The following is a 27,146-nucleotide window of genomic DNA, read 5'->3' as shown; positions in this document are numbered from 1 at the left end:
TCCACTTTGGTCTTGTCTGTCCAAAGGACATTGTTCCAGAAGTCTTGTGGTTTGTTCAGATGCAACTTTGTAAACATATAGCTGTGCTGCCATGTTTTTTGTTTGTTTTTTAGAGAGAAGAGGCTTTCTCCTAGCAACCCTTCCAAACATACCATACTTGACCCGTCTTTTTTTCATGAACTTTAACATTTAACATGCTAACTGAGGCCTGTAGAGTTTTTTTATTTTTTATTTTTTTATTACTCTGAGCATTGCACGGTCTGACCTTGGAGCGAATTTGCTGGAACGCCCACTCCTTGGAAGATATTTTCCACTTGTGAACAATCTTCCTTACTGTAGAAGTATGGACTTCACATTGTTTGGAAAAGGCTTTATAACCCTTCTCAGATTGATAGCAGCAACAATTGCTTCTCTAAGATCATTGCTGATGTCTTTCCTCCTTGGCATTGGGTTAACACACACCTGACCTGAATGCTCCAGACCAGCAACTGACTGACTACTACTTACCCTCTTAATTAGGGGCCAAGTACTGAAGGTGCGGAGGCGCCTATTGTATCCGTTGCCATTCTTCTTCTTATTCTTTCTTCTTCTTCTTCTTCCGCTCTGGAAGTCTATGGCAGCCTGTAGAACCGCTTGCGGGAAAGTTATGAAATTTGGTGTAATATGTCATGTGTTGTTGTTCATCTGAGGTTGTATTTACCTAATTTTAGGGCCCGCCAAGGACCAGATGATTTTTTATTATGTCCTGATACGTAAAACCATAGAATTCAAAAGGGTGTACTTTCTTTTTCATATGACTGTAGTACTCAAAAAACATGTTAAAAGAAGTATTTCCGAATTCACAGTACTCATAAAAGAGTCAAAACGTACCCAGATGACTAACTACTTCTGGCGAGATTGTTTTTTAAGTTATGGTCCTACTTCGAAAGGCACTTTTATATCGAGCTTTCTCATTGTATATTAAAAATGAGACTGCATATGTAAATTAGTTTGGTATGTTGATAGAAATGTTAGCTTTTCCTCATTAATTTCCTTTCACAAATATTGTGCAAGAGAATACAAGCAGGCGGTCTTCCAATTTGTGTAATGTGTAATGCTGTGAGCATAGCCGACATATCGAAGCACTATCCCTTTAAGAAAATGGGGAACTAGGGAGAAGACTTTCATTTCCTTCTCTGTTTTCTTAATAAAACCCGCACGCAGCTGTTTCAAAGGGGAAAGTTTTATTAGAGCCTCGATATAAGTTTCTTAACGTTGAGTTTTAATCATTTAAAAGACTTTTGCAGAGTTTGTCGTTGTAGCGAAGTTCATCGTTGCCAGTTTGGTGAGTTATATTTGCTTAGTTAATGTTTGCTTCGCCCTACGACATCGTCAAGCTTCATTGCATATACAACATTACCTATAAATGTTTTAAAATGTAGCGGTGTTGACATCGAATGAATTGGTTTTGTACACTTGTTGTATATTTTCCGACCCCAAACCTTGTTTTTGTTTTTTATTAACTCCTAGAATAAATGTATGCAATGCATTACTTTATATAACATTACAGCCATACAATCGCAACATTTTCATATTGTTCTCTCTCTTCTTTGCTTCACTTAGGTTTGTTGTATTTTTTAAATCGTCATTATCAGGGATCTACCTGTTCTGCATCTCTCTTTGGGTTAGAGAGCAGTGCGGCCGCAAGATGGCAGCAGTGATCACTGAAGATAACGTGTACAGCGAGGCTGAAGTCAACGGCGCGCCCCCTGCTGGTGGAGATGATCACGTGCAGCTGCCCGGTCCTGAAGGAAACATACAGGGACAGGTAGCTTGAGCTCCTTTACACGGCATGTAGCATGATATTTCTTCTGGTACTTTTGATGTAATGACGACAAGACGGCTTGAAACTTTTTGTTAGCAGAAAAAAATCAACAGATTAGATAATTAACCTCTGGTAATTTAATGATTCTAGAAGTTTCTAGAACTGTGTTCTTCAATCAAAGCAACAGTTGTTTAGAGGGTAATAGAATATGAAATATGATGTTATTTTACACGCTCTACGTCTTTGAATTGAATTAGTTTATTTTAATATAATTTTAAGTCTTCTTGCAGCCTCCTTGTTTTATCTTTTCTTTAAATAGGCCTCAAATAGGAATCAAATATACCGGTTCAAAAGTCTAAGATACTAACAATTAATCTTGTATGTGTATTAAAGTGTTTTTCTTTACAAATGACTGAATCAAACAGAATTAAAACATTTACACTACTGGTCAAGTTTATATATATATATATATATATATATATATATATATATATATATATATATATATATATATATATATATATATATATTAGAATGTCATTTATTCCTGTGATGGCAAAGCTGAATTTTCAGCATCATTACTCCCGTTTTGTGGAGTATTGACCCATGTGACCCTGGACCACAAAACCAGTCACATGGGTCAATTTTTTGAAAATAAGATGTATACGTTATCTGAAAGCTGGATAAATAAGCTTTCCATTGATGTATGGTTTGTAAGGATATGACAATATGTCAACTATTTGAAAATCTGAAATCTGAGGGTGCAAAAAAATCGAAACATTGAGAAAATCTCCTTTAAAGTTCTACATTTCTGTTGGCGATTGTGCTGCATTCACTCACAAAAATAAATGTTTTATATATTTACGGTAGGAAATTTACAAAATATCTTCATGGAACATGATCTTTACTTCATATCCTAATGATTTTTGGCATAAAAGAAAAATCGATTATTGCCACAAATATACCCGTGCGACATGTGACTGGTTTTGTGATCCAGGGTCACATATATATATATATATATATATATATATATTTGTATAATATATTGTAATATAATATATTGTTACATTTATAAATGACACTTTTGATCAATTTAATGCATCCTTAAGTTTTAATTTCTTTTAAAAAATCTTACTGAGCCCAAACATTTGACCAGTACTATTACATTATCAAAAACAACTTGAGTGAAAAGTTGAATAAAAAAATGATCAATGTCATAAATGTGCTAAATACTGCAGAATCTCCAATATTCCATCTTCACTTTCCATCAAAACTTCTTTATTTGTGTAACTTTTACGAAACCCTGACACTCATTTCCAAGTCTAAATGAAAAGAAGAATTTTCACTGTGGTCTCTGACTTTTGGCCCTTTCCTCTACTAACAGGTGGAGGAGTTTCTCGGCCCACATCCTGACTACGACGAGGAGGAGGAGGAGCGCAAGTACTACAGACGAAAGAGGCTGGGTGTAGTGAAGAACGTGGTGGGGGCCAGTTGCGGAGGAATGATCATCTACAGTGTTTACATGGGTCAGCCATTGCGCATCACACACCACAGGCTGTATGATTCAGTCCAGCGATAACCTCATACTCTTCAAAGTCTGCGTGCGCGGTTTTATAAAAAGATTCTACTGTAAATACGACATTGAGTAGGACTCTACTTATGTCACACTGTTGTCTCAGTGGGATTTTATTATGCACTGTCTGCTTCCATGCAGTGCCAGTGAATATGACATGCTTTGTGGATGGCATAATTGAGTGACTCTTCACTCATCTGGTCTTTTTTAGCAAGTTTATTGGCATAAACACGCTCAAAGATGTCTCATTTGGTCTGAGACTGTGACATAGAGGAACAGCTGACAAATCTCGTCACGTGCCATAAGTAAAAGAAGGATTTGGGAGTGTTGTGCCTATTTCTTCACAAATTGTTTCTCTGTAGGTCTGTTACAGATGCAGTTAATTCTGCACTACGACGAGACGTACCGAGAGGTCAAGTATGGCACCTTAGGGCTGGAGGATATCGACAACAAAATGCTGATGGGCATCAACGTCACGCCTATCGTCGGCTTGCTCTACACACCGGTGCTCATTAGGTAGCATACTGACTGTTGTTAGTGTATTTCCTTGCATTTCTGTTTTGTTCGTAACGCTCATGCAAACTAGATTATTCCGCTTTTCTCATTTAGTTTGGTTCTTTGGATGTTTGTTTGTCACCCACCAACACTGTGATTAGCAGCACTTCTTCATCTACTGTCCACTTAATGCTTGAGCAGTTTTGGCACCAAAGGTCTTCTCACACCCATGGTGTAAACTAAAAATGACTTTTGATAATTGCAGTCCAGCACGGCCACTCTTTCACTTTTAATTGAAGTTTATTTCTCAATTTCTTCCTCAGATTTCTGGGGACTAAATGGATGATGTTCCTAGCTTCAGGGATCTATGCTCTTTTTGTTTCAACCAATTACTGGGAGCGATACTACACTCTTGTACCATCAGCTGTGGCCATTGGTGTTGTCATTGTCCCGCTGTGGGCATCCTTGGGAAACTACATTACCAGGTGAGGGTGTTCAAAAGCGGTGCGTAGATCACACCAGCGCTCAAAAGATTTTAATTTTGGAAGAAATGAACACTTTTATTCAGCAAGGATGCTTTAAATTGATCAAAAGTGACAGTAAAAAAAAGATTTATAATGTGACAAAAGATTTCTATTTCAAATAAATGCTGTTGTTTTGAACTTTTTATTAATCAAAGAATCCTGAAAGAAAATTCTGTATTAAACAGAACAATGTTAACATTGATAATAATATTAAGACATGTTTCGTAAGCTCCAAATCAGCATATTAGACTGATTTCTGAAGGATCTTGTGACACTGAAGATTGGAGTAATGATGCTGAAAATTAATTATATTTTTAAATATATTAAAATAGAAAAGAGTTTTTAATTGTAATAATATTTTGCAATATTACCATTTTTATCATATTTTTGATCTAAGACTTCTTTCAAAAACATGAAACAATCTTAACAACCCCAACATTTTGAACAGTACTGTATGTGTCAATCATTTTAAACATGTTTTTAGGCATTTGCAGTACTTTATTTTACTACTTAATATTGCACTAATTCATTTAGCATAATATTGCAAAATAAAGCAAAACTAAAGGTGCAGCTGTGATGCATGATTTATTGTTACCATATGGATTATTGGCAAATATAAGAGATTTTTAAAATGTATCTCTTCAAGTTGCGGACACTGACCATAACATGAAAATAATTACTGGTATTTGTTTATTGGTATCGGGCAGAATTATAAAACTGGCGAATCCTTAGCTGTGTGTAATATTTTCAAAACAAACAATGATCCTAGTTTTAGCAGTTACTGTAAGCCATTTGTTGGTTGATTTCTAACTCAACCAATCAAATCTGTGCATTGGTAGACTGGAAGTATTTAGGAAACCTGATTGGTCATTATTTTTCTGATTAATTTAGCTAGCAGTTCTCAGCTCCTCACATTGTCTAAGCAAAAGCTCACTACTCAGTCATACATCTATTTGTATCTAACTTCCCACCTGTGTGCTTCTCAGAATGGCCCAGCAGTACTATGAGTATGTGAACTATAAGGACGAACATGTCCAGGAGCAGAAGAAGCCCCCCAAAGGAGCCTTCCATCCTTACATCATCATTTTCCAGTCCGTCTTCTACATTGTTTTCCATGTGAGTTAAGATAAGCAGTTTCAAGGCACTCTTAAAATGTGTGAAAGGCTGTAAGCAGTAATAGTTAGCCTGCGATTAGTTGTGTTCTCCCCTTTGCCATCATAACTAAAGTATTTGTGTGTATTCACAGCTGCGTGCGTGTGTGTGTGTGTGTGTATGTGTCAGATGCCGGCTGCATATGTGGGTTTGTGCATTAACATGCAGTTATTTATAGAGTTCACTCTCTGTCTCTCTTCTCTCCCTGCAGCTGAGTTTCGTGTTCGCCGAGTTCCCCATGGTGCTGTTCCTCAATAACTATCTGAATGATTACAATCACACTCTCTTCAAAGTCACACAGTGTGGTAAAACTCTCTCTCTCTCTCAATGGTGTCCTCTTTTTAGCTTTACACGCTGACATTTTAGGTGCTCAGTATGACATTTGCATTGTATTAGTTCTCGTGTGCTTTTGTGGAGTTTTGACATGCTTGATTCATGTAGAATCAGTCATGTAGAACAGCTAAAAAATAACTTTATAAAGTACTCAAGATTTTCAAAACTTTGAGACTTTTAAAAAAGTGTTCTTTTGTTGGATAATTCTGGAAGTTCTAACTATAAAAAAAAAATCGATGACACTACCACACCAAGCATAAGGTATAGATAGATAGATATATTTATAAGGGAGCAACAAAACTTAAAAACAAGAAAAACTTTGACACTGTGGAAAAACAATATCTCACCTCAACAGCTGTTGTTTGAACACTAGCTCTACAAGACTTGAAAATGAGTAACTCAGTGACAGAAAAAGAGCAATCTCCATGTGCGATGGCCCCAAAAAGAAATGACCCATAAGCCATTCTTATAAATGTATGAATTACATAAATTATCATACCAAATGCTGTTTGTTTATACACTTTCATTCAAAAGTTTGTCAGTGTGATTATGTAAGGGTTTTTAGAGAAGCCTTTTATGCTCACCAAGGCTGCATTTATTTGATCAAAAAACAGTAATATTGTGAAATATTGTTACAATTTTAAAGATCTGTTTTTTTTATTTGAATAAATGTATTCCTGTGATGGCAAAGCTGAATTTTCAGCATTATTACTTCAGTATTCAGTGTTACATGATCCTTCAGAAATCATTTTATTATGCTGATATGGTGCTTCTTAATATTTTTTTTGGAAACAATGATAAAAAATCAGCATTGTTCATCAGTTAAATTAATATATTATGTTAAATATGGCCTAAAAGTGTGAGAACTGCCCATTATTTACATTCCTGAAATTCACTTCAGTCAAGTCCAATTAAAGGGATAGTTCACCCAAAAATGAAAATTCTGTCAGTAATTACTCACCCTCATGTTGAAACGCTAGACGCGCTACGCTTAAACACTACGTGAAAAGACCCGAGGCCCAGAGAGAAGGGAATGAAAAGTGGAATAAAGTCGTTATTTTTGTTTGTTTTTGCGCACAAAAAGTATTCTCGTCGCTTTATAAACTTAAGATCGAGCCACTGGAGTCACTTGGACTATATTAACGATGTCTTTAATACATTTTCTGGGCCAGCAAGTTTCAGTCCCTTAGAAGCCTATGGAGGAGTTAGACAACTCTCAGATTTAATCAAAAATATCTTAATTTGTGTTCCGAAGATGAACGAATGTCTTACGGGGTTGGAACAACATGAGGGTGAGTAATTACTGACAGAATTTTAATTTTTGGGTGAACTATCCCTTTAACACCAAAGAAAACAATTAAAAAATCTTATCAAAACCATCTTGAATAGGTGTTAGTTCCATGTGTTGATAATGAGAACATATCTCGCAAAATAAAATAAAATGTGTCAAGAATATTTACAGTCAGTTGGATCTGATGGGAAAAAAATCAGTCATTTGGCAATTATAAACTTCACACTTCTGACTTGCTGCAAACCAGGGCGTCAGCACATCTGCTCTTCAATGTTATGCTGTGTCTGGCTCTTGCTGGCTCTCAGCAGAGATGACGATAAGGCTGTTTTTAAACCAGTATTTGAAATAGCAAAATAGCCAATCACACCAAATCACCAGCAGTCCCCCACTTGCCATATTGTATAGCGAAAAACCTGAAAGATGCAGCCTGAAGTCTATTAAACTTCATGCATCCAGACCAAATTTTAGTTTAACACATTTGCAGTCTTGTTAGATACATTATTTTCTCTTTTCTCATCCTCTCTCTCTCTCTCTCTCTCAGGAGCTGGTGGGAAAGGCGTGATAGAGAATTTCAATAAGACAGTTCTGCGCAGTTTGCCTCGCTCTCTGCTGCTCATCGAGGTGGAGAGTGTGCTCATGGGAGCAGCCTTCCTTGCCATGCTTATTGTAAGACTATCATTTTCATTATTATCACCATTATGACGTCTCTATTCTGTGCATGATCTTAAATACCCCCCAAAATTAGGACTAAATCAGTGAGATACAGTTTATAGCCAACAACAGTTTGACCTTGATAGTCCTCTCACATAGACATTTCAAATTGAGCCAAAGTTTGAGGCCTTTTATTTTTTGTAAATATAGATTTTTTAAAAAAGGAATCTCTTCCCTTAGAAATGAAAATCTTTTATTTAGCCTCAAGTTTATTAAAAATCCATAAGATTTTCTGGTAACACTTGACTTTTTTTTGTAAATTGCATAATTACAAGCAACTAACACCAACCAAATCCTAACCCTAAAGTACTTATTGTTAATTAATATTACTCAGTACTTGCTTAATTATACTGTAACAAGGACACCTTAAAAAAAGTGATTTTTTTTTCTTTATGAAAAATTTCCATGTAGTGAAAGTGAACGAGCCAATGACAATCAAGCTCCAAATTGACAAAAAAAAGCCCAAAAAGTGGTACATATGACGCGTGCAATATATTCCAAATCTTTGTGGGGTGAACAAACTGAAATTTGATCATTGTTCAATAAAAGGTACACTATATGTAATTTTTTTTTTTTTTTTTTAATTAACAAAATTTAAATAATGATTCAATACACCATCACCCTGATTCACTATTGTAGTGCGATTATAAGTATTTATATTTTAGACCAAGCGGGATGTTTTTCATGCGAAATTGTGTACTTGCATCACTCGTTCGTGTATGTCTCGTCACATCCGTAAATATAGAAAAGTTGCTTCGGCTTCATAGGTTAGTTGTCACAACGAGCGAGAAAGGTTGACATGGAGCAGCTAAATCTCCAACCTCCGGGAAATCATCTGTCTTAAAAAAACACAGAACAGAGGCGAGTCTGCTGGCAAAAAGAGAACGTGACAGAGCTCGTGATAAAACCAGAATCAACATTAGTTTGCCTTTTCGGAGATAGCGCGGAAATAGCGCTTTTATCACTCAACAGGCGAGTAAGTTATTTTACTGAACACATACCGTAAACTCCAATATGTAGCTCTCTAACAGAGTTCATTGTAAAGCATTATCTACTGTGAAGGGTCATTTCATTATGGTTGTTGTAGTGCTGTGCTGGAATTTATTTTCAAATAAGTACCGTGTCTATTAATGGGTTTAGCTACGGTAAGTCAGCTAGTCAGCTTGAGATCCTTTCCATCTAAACTGGATATATTTTAGTATTGAATATTGTATGAGCAGTAGGATAACCATATTCACCCGCACAGTCACACAGAGCCAAAGCACAACCAAAACAATGTTCTTCCACAAAAAACATGCCGTTTTGCTTTTTAACCGCTAGAGGGCCCAAAGTTACATAGCTGTAGCTTTCAAATCAACTACACTGTAGCAGCACTAGATGCATCAAATCAGGTTTGACATCAATTATGTTTGGTTTTGAATTTATAACTTTTGACATAATTGAAATTCAAAATTTGCCAAAATTTTATTTCAGTTGAAGTTTATTTTATTTTAAGCAACAAAAATGTTTTTTAGTTAATGGTTTTAATTTAAGTTAACTATAATAACCCTGAATTAAGTTAACTAAAAATCTTGCCCTCGTTTGATATCAGCAAAATATATTTTGGTATGTTCCTCACACAAAGTTATATGGTTTCAGAAGACTTGCACGAGTATTCCACGTTAAAGATGTTTCATTTTTGAGTGAGCCCTTTTAATAGTGTGCTTCCAATGTTCCCCAAATAGTTCCTGGTGTTGTGTGGAGCTGCATATCGGCCCACAGAGGAAATTGACCTTCGCAGCATCGGCTGGGGGAACATATTCCAGCTGCCCTTCAAGCACTTACGTGACTACCGAATCCGTCTGCTCTGTCCGTTCTTCATCTACTCTGGCTTTGAAGTGCTGTTCGCCGTGCAGGGACTCATACTGGTGAGAGAAAATAGACTGTGTATCTGTACGTTATTCAAATATACAGTTCAAATCTGAATACCAAAAGTCACACGGTGTCAGCTTTCAGCATTGAATATTTTCTTTAGTTTTTTATGTTGCCATTCTACAACATTAAAGGGTTATTTCACACAACAATTAAAATTCTGTCCATATTTACCTCACACTCATGTTGTTCCAAACCCATAAGACTTTGGTTAATCTTGAAAACACAAATCAAGATCATTTTATTAAAAACCCCTGGGAGGTTTCTGTCCCTCCATTGAAAGTCCAGGTAAAATATTCCAAAAGGTCATAAAGGCATCATAAAATGAACCCTAATGAACAGAGCTACTTAATCAAAGTCTTGAAGAGATACGATCGCTTTATATGATGAACAGATTTAATTTAGGCTTTTATTCACATATAAATACACACATAGAGCAAATCACATACGGTAAACATGGAAGTTTGTGTGATGCGTCACATGCCAGAACAAACCTCATTGGTTCAACTTCCACGTTTACCATGTGTATCTGTCGATCATTGTTTAGATGTAAATAAAAGCCTAAATGAAATCTGTTTGTCATATAAGACTTGAATTAAACCACTTGATTCATATGGATTTGTTTTATGACGCCTTGATGACCTTTTTGAATCTTTTAAGTTTTGGTTATCTGGACCATCAACGGATGGACAGAAACCTCTCAGGTTTCATTAAAAAAGATCTTAATTTGTGAAAATAATGAAAGAATTTTCATTTTTGGGTGAACTATCCATTTAATCAACTACGAAAAGCAAGTAAACCAATTTGCCTGGTATTTAGGTTAATTATGCTATTAAAGTAACAGCGCACAATCACTCATAACCTAAAACAGATTTTCTCTTTTTTTTAATCCCTCTCTCTTTCTCAGTCATATGGAGTGTGTTCGGTCGGGATGGAGAAGCTGTGGTTGTTGGTTATGGTGTATGGTTTGTCTTCCTCAATCTGTTCGGGCCTGGCCCTGACGCTGCTGCGCTTTCCCAGGCCGGTTATCCTTCTGTCGGGAGCTTTCGTGCACTTTGTGCTAATCATAACCCTAATGTGCTGGTCGCCCCAACCCAGAACACCTAGCTATCTTCCGTATCTGTTGGTGCTCGCTGCCCTCTGGGGTCTGGGCACTGCTTTCAACAAGACTGGACTGAGCAGTGAGTACAAATGGCATTTATACATTCAAATCATACAGGAAGTAGAACAAAAATACAGGAAATAGCCATCTAGACTGATTCTGGGAGAGGTTAGATTGCAATCACATCAATGAGATGACATTTAACATAACATTGTTGTGTGTAGTTTTGCTGGGGATGCTGTATGAAGACAAGGAGCGACTAGACTTTGTTTACACCATCTACCACTGGTGGCAGGCCATTGCCATCTTCATCGTCTACCTTTGGTCTGCATTGCCTATGCGAGTAAGGCTTTTATTTCATAGGCAAAATTCAAAAGGCAAAAGGCCAAATTCGTTATATGTTACTCCACCTTAATATGTGGAGATTTTTGGTTTACATATAAACACAGAATTAAAAATCAATGTTTAAGATAAATATTAATTCAGCTGTTCGTTTTCTCTGGTCCCTTTCCAAGGCCAAGCTTGGACTCCTGTTGTTTGCTCTCATAGTGGCATCTTTATGCTACATGCAGATGGAGCGTCGCCTGGCGAAGAAAATCCCGTTTAGGTTGCCACGGATTCCGCGCCCACGACACAAGGTAATTCAGCTATTGAAGTCGGCACGAAACGGAAGTTATGATAGTATTGTCTTTCCGATCATGATATATATTTGAGTGAAACGGCTTCTGGAATGAAAAAATATATGCTTGGCGGGACTTGATTTCATCCTTGGGAATTGATTGGTTCATATGAAGTTGGGTGTTGCTAAAAGGAGTCAGATCAGAATGCAAGTTTACAGTCAAATGTGGAGGATATTAGTCACACACAAAATGAAGAGAACAGATGCTGTTTCGAGGGGAAGGGGAGGTTAAAGTTTTTGATTAAAGATGACAGGTGCACATGAATAAAAATAAATAAATAATGATGTGCATGGATAAATCATATATAATAAACACTGCAACTCTGTAAACAATAAGAATTGCCCATTTTGATTTCATGGTGACCTTAATGAGTCTGTGGGAGATTTATTAAAAGGAAAAAAAAATATTGTACACATTATTGTTAGAAGCTGTAAACTCAATTTGTAAACCAAAAAAAACCAAAACTTTTTGTACTTTTGTTGAAGCACAAATGTTTATTAGAAATTGTAAGTGTCTAAACTGTCCTTTTAGTCCTGTCCTAGGTGGTTAAACTTCAGCTTTTATCATTATTATACTTCCATATCGCTCTCATTGCTAATGTCTTGCATTTACTATCCCGTTCCTCAAAGGTCAAAGGTTACCGATACATCGAGGAAGAAAACTCGGATGAATCAGACACGGACCTGAGTGATGCTGACGATGATGAGAAAGAAGAGGATGAGAGAATGTTGGTTGAGGAGGACAACAATACAGACGGCGATTCCCAGGGTTCACCGGGACCAGAGAGGAGCGGGGTTAGGGACCGCCGGAGGAGACAAGACAACGCTGCCTACGAGCAGGCCGGAGAGAGAGAGGACTATGTCCAACACACGAGGGACTAGAAAAGGAGAGGTGAAAGATGAGAGGAAGTTGTAAAATACTGAATAGCAAGATTGAAAGAGAAGCAATGGTATTGAAAACGTTTACTGACTTTTTTTTATTAAATCCGATTTTTTTTCTTTGGAAAGAAAAAGTGTGGGCCACCGATGAAAAAATTAAGGTCAGAAAGTTGTCCACAGTAAAAAAATAAATAAAAGTGATACAAGCGTTTCATTGAAATGGGAAGTGAAAAGAGGAAACTGCTGGTACCTTGTAAGGTTAGGTGGTTTGTTGCCATAGAAATGGGATATTCTCTATTTTGAACTTGGTCAAGGTGATGCGCTCGAGTTGTGCATTTCATTCTATTTTTTATTTGTTCTTCATCCACTTCATGGCTGTTTTCCGCATTGTAACTGAAGAACCAAATAGCTCTCCATTAAAAAGTGTCACATTTCATTTTCATATATGATGTTATAAAACCAATTTTAAATATTGTAATAATGATGAAACCTGTATGAATTTCTGTCTTCTGCTGAACACAGCATTTTCTCTTCTTTTTTTTTCATACTCTTCAAAATATCTTATTTTGTGTTAAGCAGAAGATTAAAAAAAAAAATCATACTGGTTTGGAACAACATGAGGGTGATAAATGATGACCAAATTAAATTTTTTGGGGGGGAAAACTAACACACAGCTGAAATGATTTTCCCAAACGGGTGATTTACTAATGAAACTAAAGCAAATTTAGTTTACCTAATAAAGCTTAATTAAACATAAATAAAATAATTCTCTAAATGTGCTAACTTTGTACTAGCGGGCATTGTTTTTAAAGCACCTGATAGGAGAGTTCATGCATGACTGAACATAAATGTGTTTCGTATATTAAACCACGCATATGAATGTTTTATTGATGTGTGCTGACACACAAACTGAAAATTACATTTCATCATGTCATAATTTCATCATATATTCATCAGTAATATTAAACCTGCAGATCTGGACTGGAGGATTGTTTTTCTTTTCTTTCTTTTTTTTTAAATGAATTCATTGGTTTGTCAAGGCTAAATTAGAATTTAAAATGTTACAAATGTACATACCTTCTTTCTTTTCGAAACAGTTATTAAATAAATATAAATCATTAAAAAAAAGAAACTTCCACATGATTCCAGTAAAGCTGAATCTGCATTTATATTTGCATGTAATATTCGCCCCCAGCATAAGCCTTGTTATGTTTCTAAAGAATTTACTAGAGATTATATATGGAATAATTCTATTCTTTTTATGGAATATTATAAAATAATTGAAAATACTGAAACACCAGTATTGCAGTGTGATACGATATTGTATCCATTTTATAATAAGACTATATAATATAATCTGTAATTTTTTTTACCTGTTTTTTTATTTATTGTACTGAGGAGAGTTACAATAATTTACAGTTGGTTAGTGGCCACTTACATGCCATCAGTTTACACGCAAACAGACAAAAAGACCAAATATGCTAGTTTGAGGTGAGTATGCATTTATTAGTCAACCGCCATCCTCCGAACGGTCTAACACACACTCCCATCTGTCCCCAAATGGCACTCAAACGTCACACGGCATGACATGTTTGCATATAAAGATATACATCTTGCCTTGATTTACTGATCTTGACTCCCCAGTGTCCTCCACTGTGCTTCTGTGCACTTACCAATATGAGTTCATAAAAGAGCATTGATGTGTGTCTGTATATGCGTGTCATTAAACATTTATTTGTTTTTTTTGTGTAGTACTAGAGCACCGCAAGTGGAAACTATGTGCAACCAGTAAAGGTTTTACAATTTGCCACACTGCACCTCATAAAGTGACTGCTGCTAGAATGATTGACACGACTCCTCTGCTTCCTCACTCTGCACGCTTTCCATTTCCTTCCGTTTTTCCCATCAGGCATTATTGTTGGATTCTGCGGATGGACTGGATCTGAGGGGTCTGGCAGTGGGAGCCCCAGTCCTTCCAGTGCTGGTAGTCTCCGCTGTGCTTGTCACACTCCATAACGTACTGCTGTCCTCGATAGCCAGGGTACTCGTAACACACAAAGCTGCAGGGAAATAGAGGATGTGAGACAGATGGAGAGGTCAAAAAAATAAATGAAGCTAGGAAATGAGATGCAGCGACTGCATAAAATATGACAAGCTGTTTGGAGAGGGAATGTAAAAAAAGTGTTTTAACCCTCATAAGGTCTTCGTTTCCAGTTTACAAATCTGGTCTTTGGGGTCTATATGACCCCAACAATTGATAGAGAAATTGGACAAAAAATATACATTTTTAATTATACAAATAATATATGTTTTTTCTTGTTTACTTCTCCTCTATTCATTAATGCTGTGTTTTGGGGGATATGAAGTACTTTTTTACCTATTTACTGCAAAATTCCTCAACTACACCATTAGCATACATATGAAATATAGTTTTTTTATGAAAAAAACACATTAATGATGATCAAATTTAACTATGAGTTGTTTCTGGATATTGATCTAGGTGTTAGATGCATAATTCTGCCATCTGCTGGTTAGATGTTTTTTTGTAGCTAATATAGTTTTAGCCACAAAGTGTAATTACCATATACTTCCAGCAGAGGCCCCATAGAGATCCATGCATTTTTCTGGATGTGACTTAATGCTCTTATAATAGCTTTTTTATGAATTACATATTTAAACATTGACAAAATACTGATTTAATGTATTTTAAAAAGTTTAGAATTTTTTTGTTGTTGTTTGAGGTCTTTTGAAGTGTCTTATTATTGCAATAATGCTATATAAATTTGCAATAATATCTTTATTGTTTGTCTCTCTGTGTGTATTTGATCTGTGTGTAGTCATGTTCTTTCCACGTTGCATTTGTGCTCTCATACCATACCCTAATTTATGTGTGAAATTTTTTAGATTTATGCAGAAATTATTGATTTTATTTCACAATTTCAGTAAAAATGCTCTCTATTGCAGTCACACCCTATCTCTGTCTATGTGTGTATTTGTGTCTGTGTCTGTGTGGGCGCATATGTGTCTGTGATAATGTTCATTCCACATTACATTAGTGCTCTAGTACCAGGCCTTCATTTATGTGTGAGAATTTTCAGATTTATGCTGGAATTATTGATTTTATTTGTCAATTTCTATAAAAATGCTTTCTTTTGGAGTCAGACCTGTGTGTGTGTTTGTGTGCGCGAACATGTGTGTGTGCAAGTGGTCATGTTTGTTCCACATTTCATTTGTGCTCTAGTACCAGGACTTCATTGTGGTATTGAAATTTTCAGATTTATTCTGGATTTATATATTTTTTTTGACAAATGAAAAATAAAAAACATTTTTTCTTCGATTTTCCCATTCATTTCAATGTGGGGTCATATTGACCCCAAGGGACAGATTTGTGACTTTTTTTTTTACATACCTTTAGAACGACCGAATCAAGCCCAGTTTTTTTCTGTGTGTATAGATAGATAATGTAGGAAAAGTCACCAAATTTTATTCCACTGAGATGAAGGGAACCATTTTTTTTTATTAAAGAAAAGTCGCTTGGGGTCATATAGACCCCAAGGACCAATTGAGGGTTAATAGAAGAAGAGCATCTTGAATCAAATTCAGCTGGATTCTAATGTGCATTCGAATTGTAATATTAGAGCTGGGCATTGACACAAATTTTACGATTCGATTTCGATTCATAAGTTTGCGATTCGATTTTTTGATATAGATTAATTGGGGCCTATCAGGTACAGTCCTTGGCATAATTTATAAACTATTATCACTGGCTTCCGGTAACGTCCGACCGCGCGTTCACGAGAGAGTCTAGTTTCCGTGTTAAGCGCAAGCTTAGGTGAGAATAGACACCTCTCGCGATTCAAACAAATAGGGCTGGGCAACAAACTCAAGCTCCTCTGACATTTCTCTTTAAAAAAATCTTGTTTTAAACTTCTAATTTGTGATCAGTGTTTTGGTTTGCTCTACCCTCTGCACTTCCACGTTCGTCAATACATTCTACATCCTGAACTAGACTTATATACGGCCCTTACCGGAAGCCAGTGATTACAGTTTATAAAGTTTATAAATAGTTTATAAATATTGATATTTTTCTTACAAAAATGCATCGCTTCGCTTCAGAAGGCCTTTATTAAACCCCTGGAGCCGTGTGGATTACTTTTATGATGGATGGATGTGCTTTTTTTTGGGCTTCAAAATCTCAGTTAGGCTACTATTCACTCCCATTATAAAGCTGGGAAGAGCCAGGATATTTTTTTATATATAACTCTGATTGTGTTTGGCTGAAAAAAGAAAGTCATGTACACCTAGGATGGCTTGAGAGGGGATCATTTTTGGGTGAACTATCCCTTTAAGTCGAAATGCAATGAATATGCAACATAGTGCATATATTTATCAAAACTCTCTCTAAGTTCTTTTTAGCGCAATTTTCCACCGGACAAATTGCGCATGTTAACTCATGATTTCTGTTCCATGCGTCTGTGCGCACCAATCTTGCACTTCTATCTACTCCTCAACCAGACCACCTAGAGACTTCGGGTTTTCGGCATTATGTTAAGGAAGGTCTAATCTCGGGAACGCACAAAAAAAATCCAGGAAAAGATTTATCTCTTAGTGTTGTGATCCCATGAGGTGAGAAAATTGCGCTAAAACACTCACTGAGTTTTTATTACTTGTTTTTTTCTAGCAGACTATAACAAGTTTTTGGACATTGAATGGCTTTTCTGAGGTAAATGTAGCATTACGTGACATTGTTTACAAGCTGTTTTATTGACGTCTCTCCGCGGTTCAAACGCTGATTGAGCGATTACATTAGACAAAATACAGATTTACTTGGACTGTATCTTTCAACATTCCTTCTGATGTTCATTCATGTTTATTTCAAAATGTAATAATAGTAAAGCCGAAGAGATGATTGTTTCACATGCAGCTTCGCTTGAACTGAAGACGCTATATGATCTGTCGCGCCACATGAAAGAGCGGCAAAAAAGTATTTATTGTTTGAATTATGTAATAAAATTGACAGAACCTGAAAGCTGAGATGTTTCATATCAGAAGTAACAAAGCACAAAGCTTATTGTGATGTATTAGATGGGAGGCGCGCTACAAAGTTTGGTTCATTCATCAACTGAAAGCAGTTTAGACTGAAAGACAGATTCTTGGTATTTAAGAATCGATATCGGTTCTTCAAAATGAGAATCGATTAAATTGAGAAATCAATAATATTCTTCACCCAGCCCTATATAATGAGTAAAAATAAGAATGTTTTGCTTGGAAATTCGCCATGTAAAAACGAAACGAAAATGATCACTGTGTTAAATGATCAGTTTCTGTGATGATGTGCACTGAAAGGTTGACATAACATCATTACATAACAGATGAGGCGGTCACAGGAAATATATTGCTGTGATGCATGATCTCTGTGATCTCTTATCTGACGGTATGTTGCACTGGACTGTTTTGTGAAAGCAAAATCAATAACACTTCACAAGTACAAGGACTGGATACTATGGAATGTGAGCTAATGACGCTGGTCTCATCTGTGTTGCGTGTACGTGTATTGTCAGCGCAGCTGTTGAGCATGAGAAATGTTCAGGAGAACCGTAGTTTGGCACTAATGGTGTTTTGTTGAGCGTTACTCACGCGCCACTCTGCACATGCATGGAGCCCACTTGCTTGTCGCACCAGCCCATGGCCTGCAGAGACGGGTAATCGTCACACAGCTCTACATTGCGGCCCAGGAAGTTGTCCTTCTCATAGATGACCATGCGACTGCTCTGGTGGACCTACAAATGGAGAGAGAGATTGGAAGGAAATGGGGGGGAAAGCTTTAAAGAGATGGTTTTGATGAGAGACACCTGTTTGCATTTACATTTACATTTATTCATTTAGCTGACGCTTTTATCCAAAGCGACTTACAATTGCTATACATGTCAGAGGTCGCACGCCTCTGGAGCAACTAGGGGTTAAGTGTCTTGCTCAGGGACACATTGGTGTCTCACAGTGGATTCGAACCCGGGTCTCTCACACCAAAGGCTTGTGTCTTATCCACTGCGCCATCACCTTCATTCATGTTTGTTTGAATGAAGTCGAGCACATCTAAAACAGGGGTGTCCAACCAAGCTCAGTCCTGGAGGGCCACTGTCCTGCAAAGTTTATATACGGTTTCTAACGTGTTCTGATTTTGATTTGCAGTTGCTAAGGTGTTTTTGCCTGTTGCTACGTGGTTATCCAAGAAAGTCAAAATAGTCCCTGGATATGGCTCAGCTCTGTCTTTCATTGTGAGCCTATGAGATTTTCTCTTTTCGTTTTATTGTCAGTCAGGTAAAACTCAGTCAAATTGCTTAGAAAAGTTTGAGAATAAAAGTTGAAGGCATCAGTATGCGCTCACACACTCACAGCGCTGCAGACGGGGCGCAGGGACATCATCCTTTCCACATGGTAGCCCAGACTGCCGCTGTAGGCATCCCAATGGGGATATTCTCCTTTTTCCAGGACAAACTGCTGCCCCTGGAAGTCGTGGTGCTCGTATCCCACCCAGCTGCACAGAATTAAAGAGAATTGAAACATTTACACTACTGGTCAAAAGTTTGGAATAATTTAGATGTTGCCTCTTCTGCTCACCAAAGGCTGCTTTTATTTGATTAAAAATATAGTAAAATATTATTACTATTTAAAAGAAGTGTTTAGTATTTTAATATATTTTAAAAAATGTAATTTATTCCTGTGATGCAAAGTTGAATTTTCAGCATCATTACTCCTGTCTTCAGTGTCACATGATCCTTCAGAAATCAGTCTAATATGCTGGTTTGCTGCTCAAGAAACATTTATTATTATTGTCAATGTTGAAAATGAAAATTGAACAATGATACAATACCATATATACAAATACACAACCATTCCAAACTTTTGACCGGTAGTGTATAAAGTACTTACAATCGGTTTGGAGGAATATATGATGTTTTGTTTTCATTAAAAAATACATTTCGGTGTAGTAAGGTATTTAGCTTATAATAAGCTAGTCTTTTTTGCTTTGTTAACTAGCCTTTAACTTGTATTAAGTTAAGTAAATTCTTCTCCTAAAGGAAGCATGTCAAAGACAAGCCTGAAACTACATAAGTAATCTTGAGTTACGGCAGCTCAGTCATTCTCATATTTTATTATTTCCCAAATCACCATCACATTTTACAAATCATCTCAGGATGAAACACTTAAAAGCTTTCAAACACATCTAAAAGCGTAATTTCTTTACTAACTGGCAAGATTTTGCAATCATTAACACAGAGTGGGCGACTCACGCGCCGCTCTCCACACGGATAGAGCGGATGTTGTCAAACCCACGCTCCTGGATGTTTCGGCACTCTGAGGTGAGTTCCTGACACTTGCCTTGGAAATGCTCCTGCTCGAACACGGTCACCTGACAAACACACACATGCACATGCCACAGTTCCATTATCTAATTTGGAAAAACTCTCTCTCCTATGCACAAAACCACAGGCCTCCACTCCTTTCATTCTGTTCTCTCTCTGTTGAATAATACAGAATTCTGCACATCTTGGACAAGAAGAAGTGGTAGCAACCATTCACAAAGCATTCATCTATGCAGTCTCAAAATCAATACCTAAGCAGAAGCCGCCTTTGTCGAATCATTGATGGTTTGGAGCCTTGTTTCTCACTCTCAGACAAAGAATCAATAGTTTGTTACTCATTCTTTCTTTGTGCTTCTTAGAAAGCGTGGAAAGATTTTTACCTTAAAGCAAGGAGCCATGTCTATCCCAGACGTTGAGGGGTTTGTTTGGATCTTGGTTACTTTGTTCATCTTCTTTCCTGCACAAAAGGGAAGGCTGAAAACTTCTTCAAATGTATTTTACTATAAAACAAACTTTGGGACATGCACAGTTGTTACATACTGACATATTGTATGAATGACATGCATTTGGGCATTTTAGACAATTCATATAAGGACTGCTAATGGATCCCTATTTATTCCAAGTATTTACAATTGTTTATACAGTAATATTTATGTATAATTTTACATTGATCAATTTCTTTTACACAGCTCTCCAGAATACTTGATTCTGATAAGGATTTCATCTCTCTTGTATCACTTTTGTGCAAACTTTTTGCAGTGAACATTTGGCAATATATTGCTATATGCTCAGCAGTTCCCAGGAAAGAAAAGCCAGGTAATCGTTTAGAAGAATAATCAGTGAGAAACACAAATTTGAGTTCTGTGAGAGAGAGAAGACATGTTACATAATAGCACAATATTTTAGTGAACTTGTCCATAGAAAAAATTACTTTGATTGCAGAGTAATTAAAGCCTGTTACTTAAATAATATATTGCATATTGCAAAAGAACAGTATGTTCCAGCATTCTTTGCTTGGATTATTGTTTTCTGCATTGTACTTATAGGCCTATATAAGAACTTCAAATGACAACTCGTTTGATGTTGGTAATATAAGCTATTTAGGCAATATCCCAAACACAACATTCAAGCTGACCAAGTTTGACTTGGCACTTAAATAGTTCTAAAAGCTATTAGTTTAATAGCTATTTTTCTTCTTAATTTACATAAAACACGGATTAAATCTATTACTCTAGCTTTATCTTACCTGAATCTCCACCTGTCCTACTTTACAGTGATGCTCGTCAGTCCCGTTTGGCGAGGAGTTTTATGATTATTTGGCGCTTCTATTTTATAGCGACCATCACAGCTGGGTGCACGTCGACGCGACTCTGAAACTGGTGGAAGGACCAGTAAGGGAGTGTGTGTGTGGGGTGTGTGTGTGTGTGTGTGTTTGGGTGTGTTTATGAGATCATCTCTTTATTGTGAGTCCACAGTAGTGGGGCATTTCGCGCCGTCAGCGCATTGGATTTGATGAAGCCGTGAGTGAGTGAGCGCGCGCGCGCCCGTGGTGCGTGTGAATGCAGACACATTGAACCGCACAATGGAGCTCAAGCGGCTGTATTCCTATCGGTCAGCACTGTGCATCGTATGGTACACAATGAGCGGCCTATAGGTGGAGAATACAGGGATTTCACCGACTGCATGAGTGGATGTCCTCTCTTTCAAACCTCCCAGAAACATATCTGTTTGGCTTCTGTCTTAAAGTCACGACAGCTTAATCTTCAGAAACCTCAGTTTTGACAAATTCATAATTTAACAGATGTTACTATATTTGGGAATAGTCATACCCAAAATACTGATTTATGCAGGTTAAGTTTTTTATTAAGTTTTGGAATTGTTTTTCTTTTCTTTTTCTATGTTCTGTATAAGACATACATAGAATCCTATTCAATGTGTTTAGTCATAATAGTAGGTTATTTAGTAGTAATTTCACTTAAGAAATTGAACTTTTTCAAATCTCAAGTAAAAATTAAGATAGGAAGTTTCTGTAATTCAGACAGATCTTTTCCCTTTATAATCAAGTTTACTAGTCGGAATGTCTTTATCCAGACTGTGAGATTGTCGGCAACAAGTGTCACATCATGCCTGCGCATGACTGTCCACACCTTATATGACACACAGAAGTGTTAAGGTGATATGTGGTTCAGAAATATTAGCTTACTATTTACTGAATATATGCAGTTTATAATGCATAGTTTCTATTAAAAAAACATAGTAAGTGAAACAGCAGGAATTATGGACCTCACACTGTTGCATAATTCAGCAAGTTATCATCTTGGAGAGGATGTTATTGACATTTTGTGGCTATGTATAAAAGTATGTATTCCACATAGGATTTTTGCAACATGCTTTTAAACTGCAATTATAAGGGTAACAGTATCACTCAACCATGAAACTTCCATTTTAATTGGTGCAGTTTTGCTGGCATATTACATAAAAATGTTTTTGTTTTTTTTAAATCACAGTTTGCAGCACGGTTGCCAGAGCTTTAACACATCATATGGACTGCATAAGCAGGTTAACGTACTTGAGACAAAAACTTTAATTGGCATCAAAAATATCTGAAGATATGAAAAATAAATTCAGTAAATTCAGTGTATCTTTGGAAATTCGCCAAGTCTTCAATTTGGTGCCAGAAGGTTTGGCTCTGGTGTTCCATTACAGAGACAAATGCAATTTTGTTCAGTTTTAACACAACATACTGTAAGTGCACTGTGGCTGAAGGCTAATGCAGTTTGCAAATGAGACAAAACCATAATGAACCTCTGGCACCAATTGAATTAGTCTTTTATGAAAAATATCATAGCATTATCCAACGTAAAAGAGTGGAATATATGCCAATCTAAGCCTTCAATTTGGTATGTGAGAGTTTGGCTGTGGTGTTCATCACCATCAAATGTGATTTTTCCTTTGGTTTACTTTCATCAGGTTTTATGTACGTCATTTCACAGTCTGAAATTTGTCCTGTGAAGGTGTCCAACAGCTTAATTTTGTAGTCACCTTATAAAGTTTGTGGAAGCTCACCTTGAGTTTGAGAAAGAAGTATACTCCTCTTTCTTCTTTCTGTCTGTCTGTCTCTCTCTCTCTCTCTCTCTCTCTCTCTCTCTCTCTCTCTCTCTCTCTCTCTCTCTCTCTCTCTCTCTCTCTGTTTGATGATGGGGTGATTCTTTTCTGTGTGTGGGTTGGTGAGCTCAGCGAGTTTGTTTCTGTGGGCCTAATCCCCCCATGCTAGGCGCCAGCCTATAAAAGGGACACATGTTCGCTTTCAATACACACACTGACACACTGATTGAGACAGACAGCGGCTACTGACTAACACACAGGTAAGAGACTGGGGTCTGTGAGCAAAAACAAACTTAAGAGAAAGGCATTCCCACATTTCATTTGGTTGAAGTCTACAGCAAAGAAACTCCAGCTTATGTAAGAATATCTCGAACAGCTTTGACACATTAGTCACCGGTTGAAAGCAATTAATATAATCCTTTTTTGAGCATAGCACTTTATACATTGTCAGGGTGAACTGTAACCTTTTAGTCATAACAGAAAAATTTATATAGAAAAGAAAAAAAGCTGTGTCTATGTTGTGAATATGAAAAGAGTGTGAGAGAGAGAAATAGATGAGGTGAAATTTAATTAAAAAGTAGTTTATAAAAAAAAAGGCAGCACCAAATGATGAGTTTTATATATTTATTAAACACTGAATGTGCGTTTTAAATTACTGTTAATTACTTACTGGGGTAATTTATGTATAAAGCCTTGTGAAAATCTGGGACCATGCTAATTTAATATCTTACGCAAATATTTTGTAGAAAAGGCAAGAATTATATCAGTCAATATTTCAGGAGTATTTCATCAGATAGCTTAGAAGTCCTATTCCATGTTTCAGTTTTAATATTCGGCTTGAACGACATTATAATATAACATTTTGTCATATATTTCTAAATGAGTAATCTCAGGCAAATTATGTTACGTATGAGCATTGCACATCTATAACACTTCTGAGAAAGTGTTTTAAAGTGAGTGGGTGAAGAATTGATCCAGGGGCTATAAATGTACTCGACTGGGATTCGTTAATTGCTTTGAGCAATATTTATCAGTTGACATCACTATATGTCCAACAATAGATATTTCCAGCAAGGAGGCTGCAAATTATTCACATTTCTCGTACATATGCTCTCTTATCGTAGTCATCATGTCCACTGGTGGAGAGAAGTCCAAGCCCGCCTCCCAGCCTGATGGGAAGGCTGCTCAGACTCAAAAGAGAACCGAGATGGGTGTGGGAAACTACAAGGTATGTACCGCTACCATATTTACAGATGCATAAAGGTTGCATGTGAAGACTGATGAAATTGCAAACGTGAATGATGGCAAACAGCTGAGCAAAATTCAGTTTCCATAGAAATAGATGTGGGTGTTGTATGTATGCAGTATTTTAAGCTAAGCTAAACTAAAACTGTCAACTTTAATTTATAGTTGCATAACAAGCAAAAATGACCTGGTTGCCTCCTCTCTTTCTTCTCGTTCAGATGTATGTGTTTGATCAGGAGAACTTCCAGGGCCGCATGATCGAGATCTCCAACGAGTGCATGAACGTGTGTGAAATGGGCATGGATAGAGTGCGTTCCCTCCGCGTGGAGTGTGGCCCGTGAGTCTTTCTGTGATGCATATGAGTGACTTACCGACTGTTCTGTATTTCAACACTTCCTCCATTCTCTCTGTCCTTCTTTTTTCTTCTTTAGTTGGGTGGGTTGGGAACAGATGAACTTCTGCGGAGAGATGTACATCTTGGAGAAGGGTGAGTACCCCCGTTGGGACTGCTGGAGCAACTGCCACAGGAATGACTACCTGCTGTCCTTCAGACCTGTCAAAATGGTATTCATCCCTTATATTCATTATACATGTGTATGAATGTTTTCATTTAGTTGATTGTTGTGAAATCGTCAAAACATTATTCAGTTTGTTTCATTGAGCCATTGTGCTCATTTGGGCAATGCAAGTTTGAATCCCATTCCTATTCTGTTCCTGTCCATAAAAGTGGCAAAAAGGCTAAAGGGAAAATTAAAAAAGAAAAAAATATTTTTAAAATCCATATTCATGGACGTATTCGCTGCCACACTGAGTCATGGTGCTTTTGCAGGCAATGCAAATTTGAATCTCGAATCTGGCTCCCAACATTTCCTAATCCCATCACACTCTTCTCCAATCATTTCCTGTCCTATCTCACACACACTGAATCCATAAAAGTGGCAAAAAGGCTAAAAATATTTAAATCCATATTCATTGATGTATTCACACTGAGCAATGGTGCTTGCTTTTGCAGGGAATGCAAGTTTGAATCTGGCTCCTAACATTTCCTAATCTCTTCATGTCCTATATCACTCACTATATTCATAAAAGTACATTTTTGAATCCATATTCATTTATTAATAAATATTATACCTTAAACTCCTTGTTTGTGCTCCTCACAGGACCCAGAAAAGCATAAGATCTGTATGTATGAAGTTGGTGAGTTCAAGGGCCGTAAAATGGAGATCATCGATGACGATGTGCCCAGTATGTACACCTTCGGCTTTACCGACCGCGTTGGCAGCATCATGGTCAGCTGCGGCACGTAAGTGGTCTCGCATAGAAGAAATCTGAGTGCAAGTAGACTGTGATATCTGAACATAAAAAATAGATCTGTTAGAGAAATTTGAAGTCTGTGATCTTTAAGTCATACACTCACTTCCTAAATCCACTGAGTTTAAAGCATAAGTTAGTAGCTTTTTATTTATTTATGTTAAAACACTTTCTCCTAGCCCTTAAAAAGTGTATAAAATGTGGCACTATTAATACATTTTTTGGCGGGACCAACCCAACATCACAGGAAAACATAACTATTTTACGAGGTGTCGATTTCGTATGAAAACGTGTGATTTTAAAAGCCCACTACTAAACATAACTGTCACTGGGTCGTGAGCAGATCATACATATTAACCATCAGTTTACCAAAAAAATGTAATACTTACGAGCTGCCATGAGATTGTTTTGGCGGGAATATCTGTTTGTAATAGCAGGCTTTCCGGAAACCTGTTTGAAAACAGTCATTACTTTGGCCTTGCATTACACAAATCAGCTTTATAGTTACGCCACCTAGATAAACTACCAGTATTAGTACTTCTAATATTTCAAACATTAAAATATGAATAAAATCATTTCCAGTGTGATCGTTTTTACAATATATAAGTAATTGATGAGAGGCTCTTCTCTATTCTGAATTCTGTTCTTCACTTTGATTTATTCTCTATGTTTGTGGTGTCTGTTTGTCTCTCCTCTCACCTCTTGTTTCAGTTGGGTGGGTTACCAGTATCCTGGTTACCGTGGCAGCCAGTACCTGCTGGAGAAGGGCGAATACCGTCACTTTAATGAGTTTGGCGCTCGTCATCCCCAAATGCAGTCCGTCAGGCGCATCCGTGACATGCAGTGGCACCCAGACGGCTGCTACACTATGGCCACCAAGTGAGAGCTAGGGAGGACGAGAAAGAGAGGGAACAGGGGAGAGAGAAAGAGAGGAGGAGGAGAAGATGAAGGAGGTGGAGGGGGGAGGGCCAGGAAGGAGAGGAGGAGCGCACCACCCGTATGAGTCATCCTGGGAAGGGGAAGGAGGAGAGAGGGCTTTGTAAGAAAAAAAGACAATAGACAATAGAAAATGTGGCTGCTGATATCAGATGATCTTTCCAAGCCCTCTTTATTCACTCTCCACTCTTCACCTCTTCTCCCATCTTCTTCGTTCTTCCATCTTCCTCCTCTTCCTCATCCTCCATTCACTTTTCCCCGGAGGAAATCAGTCCATCACAACGAGCCTTAACTGATGCCTGACTCGTGTGGGTCAGGGATGATGATTGACATGGGTGGGTTGGGGGCAGGGCGGTGGGTGGCAGGGGGAGGGGTGTTTTGACCTAAAGGCCATGTAAAAACCTCCACATCCTTTTTGGAACGGTAATAAAAGTGACACCTGTGACTGTGGTTCCCTGATATCACTGCTGATTGTCTCTGTCCATGCAGGCACTCACCTTTTACCATCAGTACGTCAGATCACATTTCCACTCTGACTAAAATGACTAACAACAGAACAAAAAATATATCACATTAACAGAACGGAGCACATTATTATAACACCGATTTAACAATGATTTAGTGTTCAGGTTCTACTATTATTCAAGTTGGCGTGGATCCAAAGATAATAGTAAATGATCTGAAATTTCGCCAAAATGTTGTTCCTAGCAGTGAGGTAGGATTGCAATTTT

At 37.2% G+C, this 27,146-nt stretch overlaps 3 protein-coding genes across 6 annotated transcripts; 2 read left to right on the top strand and 1 right to left on the bottom strand.

The window, feature by feature from the left end:
- Positions 1-1,118: 1,118 nt before the first annotated feature.
- Positions 1,119-15,784, top strand: unc93b1 (unc-93 homolog B1, TLR signaling regulator). 4 transcript variants are annotated; one of them, XM_081360242.1, is made up of 13 exons: positions 1,119-1,324; positions 1,603-1,807; positions 3,189-3,330; positions 3,740-3,893; positions 4,196-4,357; positions 5,383-5,512; positions 5,760-5,853; positions 7,714-7,838; positions 9,608-9,790; positions 10,702-10,975; positions 11,121-11,239; positions 11,412-11,534; positions 12,206-15,784. In XM_081360242.1, exons 2-13 carry the CDS (start codon positions 1,688-1,690, stop codon positions 12,455-12,457), a joined length of 1,878 nt encoding a protein of 625 aa, XP_081216368.1. In that variant the 5' UTR covers positions 1,119-1,324; positions 1,603-1,687; the 3' UTR covers positions 12,458-15,784. The 4 variants fall into 4 exon arrangements, with proteins under 4 accessions (XP_081216368.1, XP_081216370.1, XP_081216369.1 ...); XM_081360244.1 differs by having other exon boundaries at positions 1,119-1,337; XM_081360243.1 differs by having other exon boundaries at positions 1,122-1,324; positions 1,669-1,807.
- cryba1l2 (crystallin, beta A1, like 2) lies at positions 14,367-22,950 on the bottom strand (the record flags this gene model as incomplete). The annotated part of the gene is made up of 6 exons (XM_081360260.1): positions 22,885-22,950; positions 20,199-20,275; positions 19,747-19,865; positions 18,848-18,989; positions 18,092-18,234; positions 14,367-14,514 (listed from the first exon to the last, which is right to left on the bottom strand). Exons 2-6 carry the CDS (start codon positions 20,265-20,267, stop codon positions 14,367-14,369), a joined length of 621 nt encoding a protein of 206 aa, XP_081216386.1. The 5' UTR covers positions 20,268-20,275; positions 22,885-22,950.
- A 1,102-nt stretch (positions 22,951-24,052) lies between these two features.
- Positions 24,053-26,362, top strand: crybb1l2 (crystallin, beta B1, like 2; the record flags this gene model as incomplete). Its single annotated transcript, XM_081360654.1, has 5 exons — positions 24,053-24,151; positions 24,387-24,505; positions 24,600-24,732; positions 25,329-25,471; positions 26,191-26,362. The coding sequence occupies 5 exons, from the start codon at positions 24,053-24,055 to the stop codon at positions 26,360-26,362; spliced, it is 666 nt and encodes a 221-aa protein (XP_081216780.1).
- Between the last annotated feature and the right edge of the window lie 784 nt (positions 26,363-27,146).

This window comes from Scardinius erythrophthalmus (assembly GCF_964197995.2).
Source record: "Scardinius erythrophthalmus genome assembly, chromosome: 3".
NCBI classification, from domain to species: domain Eukaryota; kingdom Metazoa; phylum Chordata; class Actinopteri; order Cypriniformes; family Leuciscidae; genus Scardinius; species Scardinius erythrophthalmus.
The sequence above is the reverse complement of the archived record's forward strand: the minus strand, read 5'-3'. Positions and strand labels throughout refer to the sequence as shown.

What these genes read in the sequence shown, in the direction of transcription:
- unc93b1 (XM_081360242.1), top strand. Translation starts at nt 1,688, where the DNA reads ATGGCAGCAGTGATCACTGAAGATAACGTGTACAGCGAGGCTGAAGTC. An exon ending in TACACACCGGTGCTCATTAG is followed by an intron (nt 3,894 to 4,195) that starts GTAGCATACTGA and finishes TTTCTTCCTCAG; the next exon opens with ATTTCTGGGGACTAAATGGA. An exon ending in GGTCTGCATTGCCTATGCGA is followed by an intron (nt 11,240 to 11,411) that starts GTAAGGCTTTTA and finishes TCCCTTTCCAAG; the next exon opens with GCCAAGCTTGGACTCCTGTT.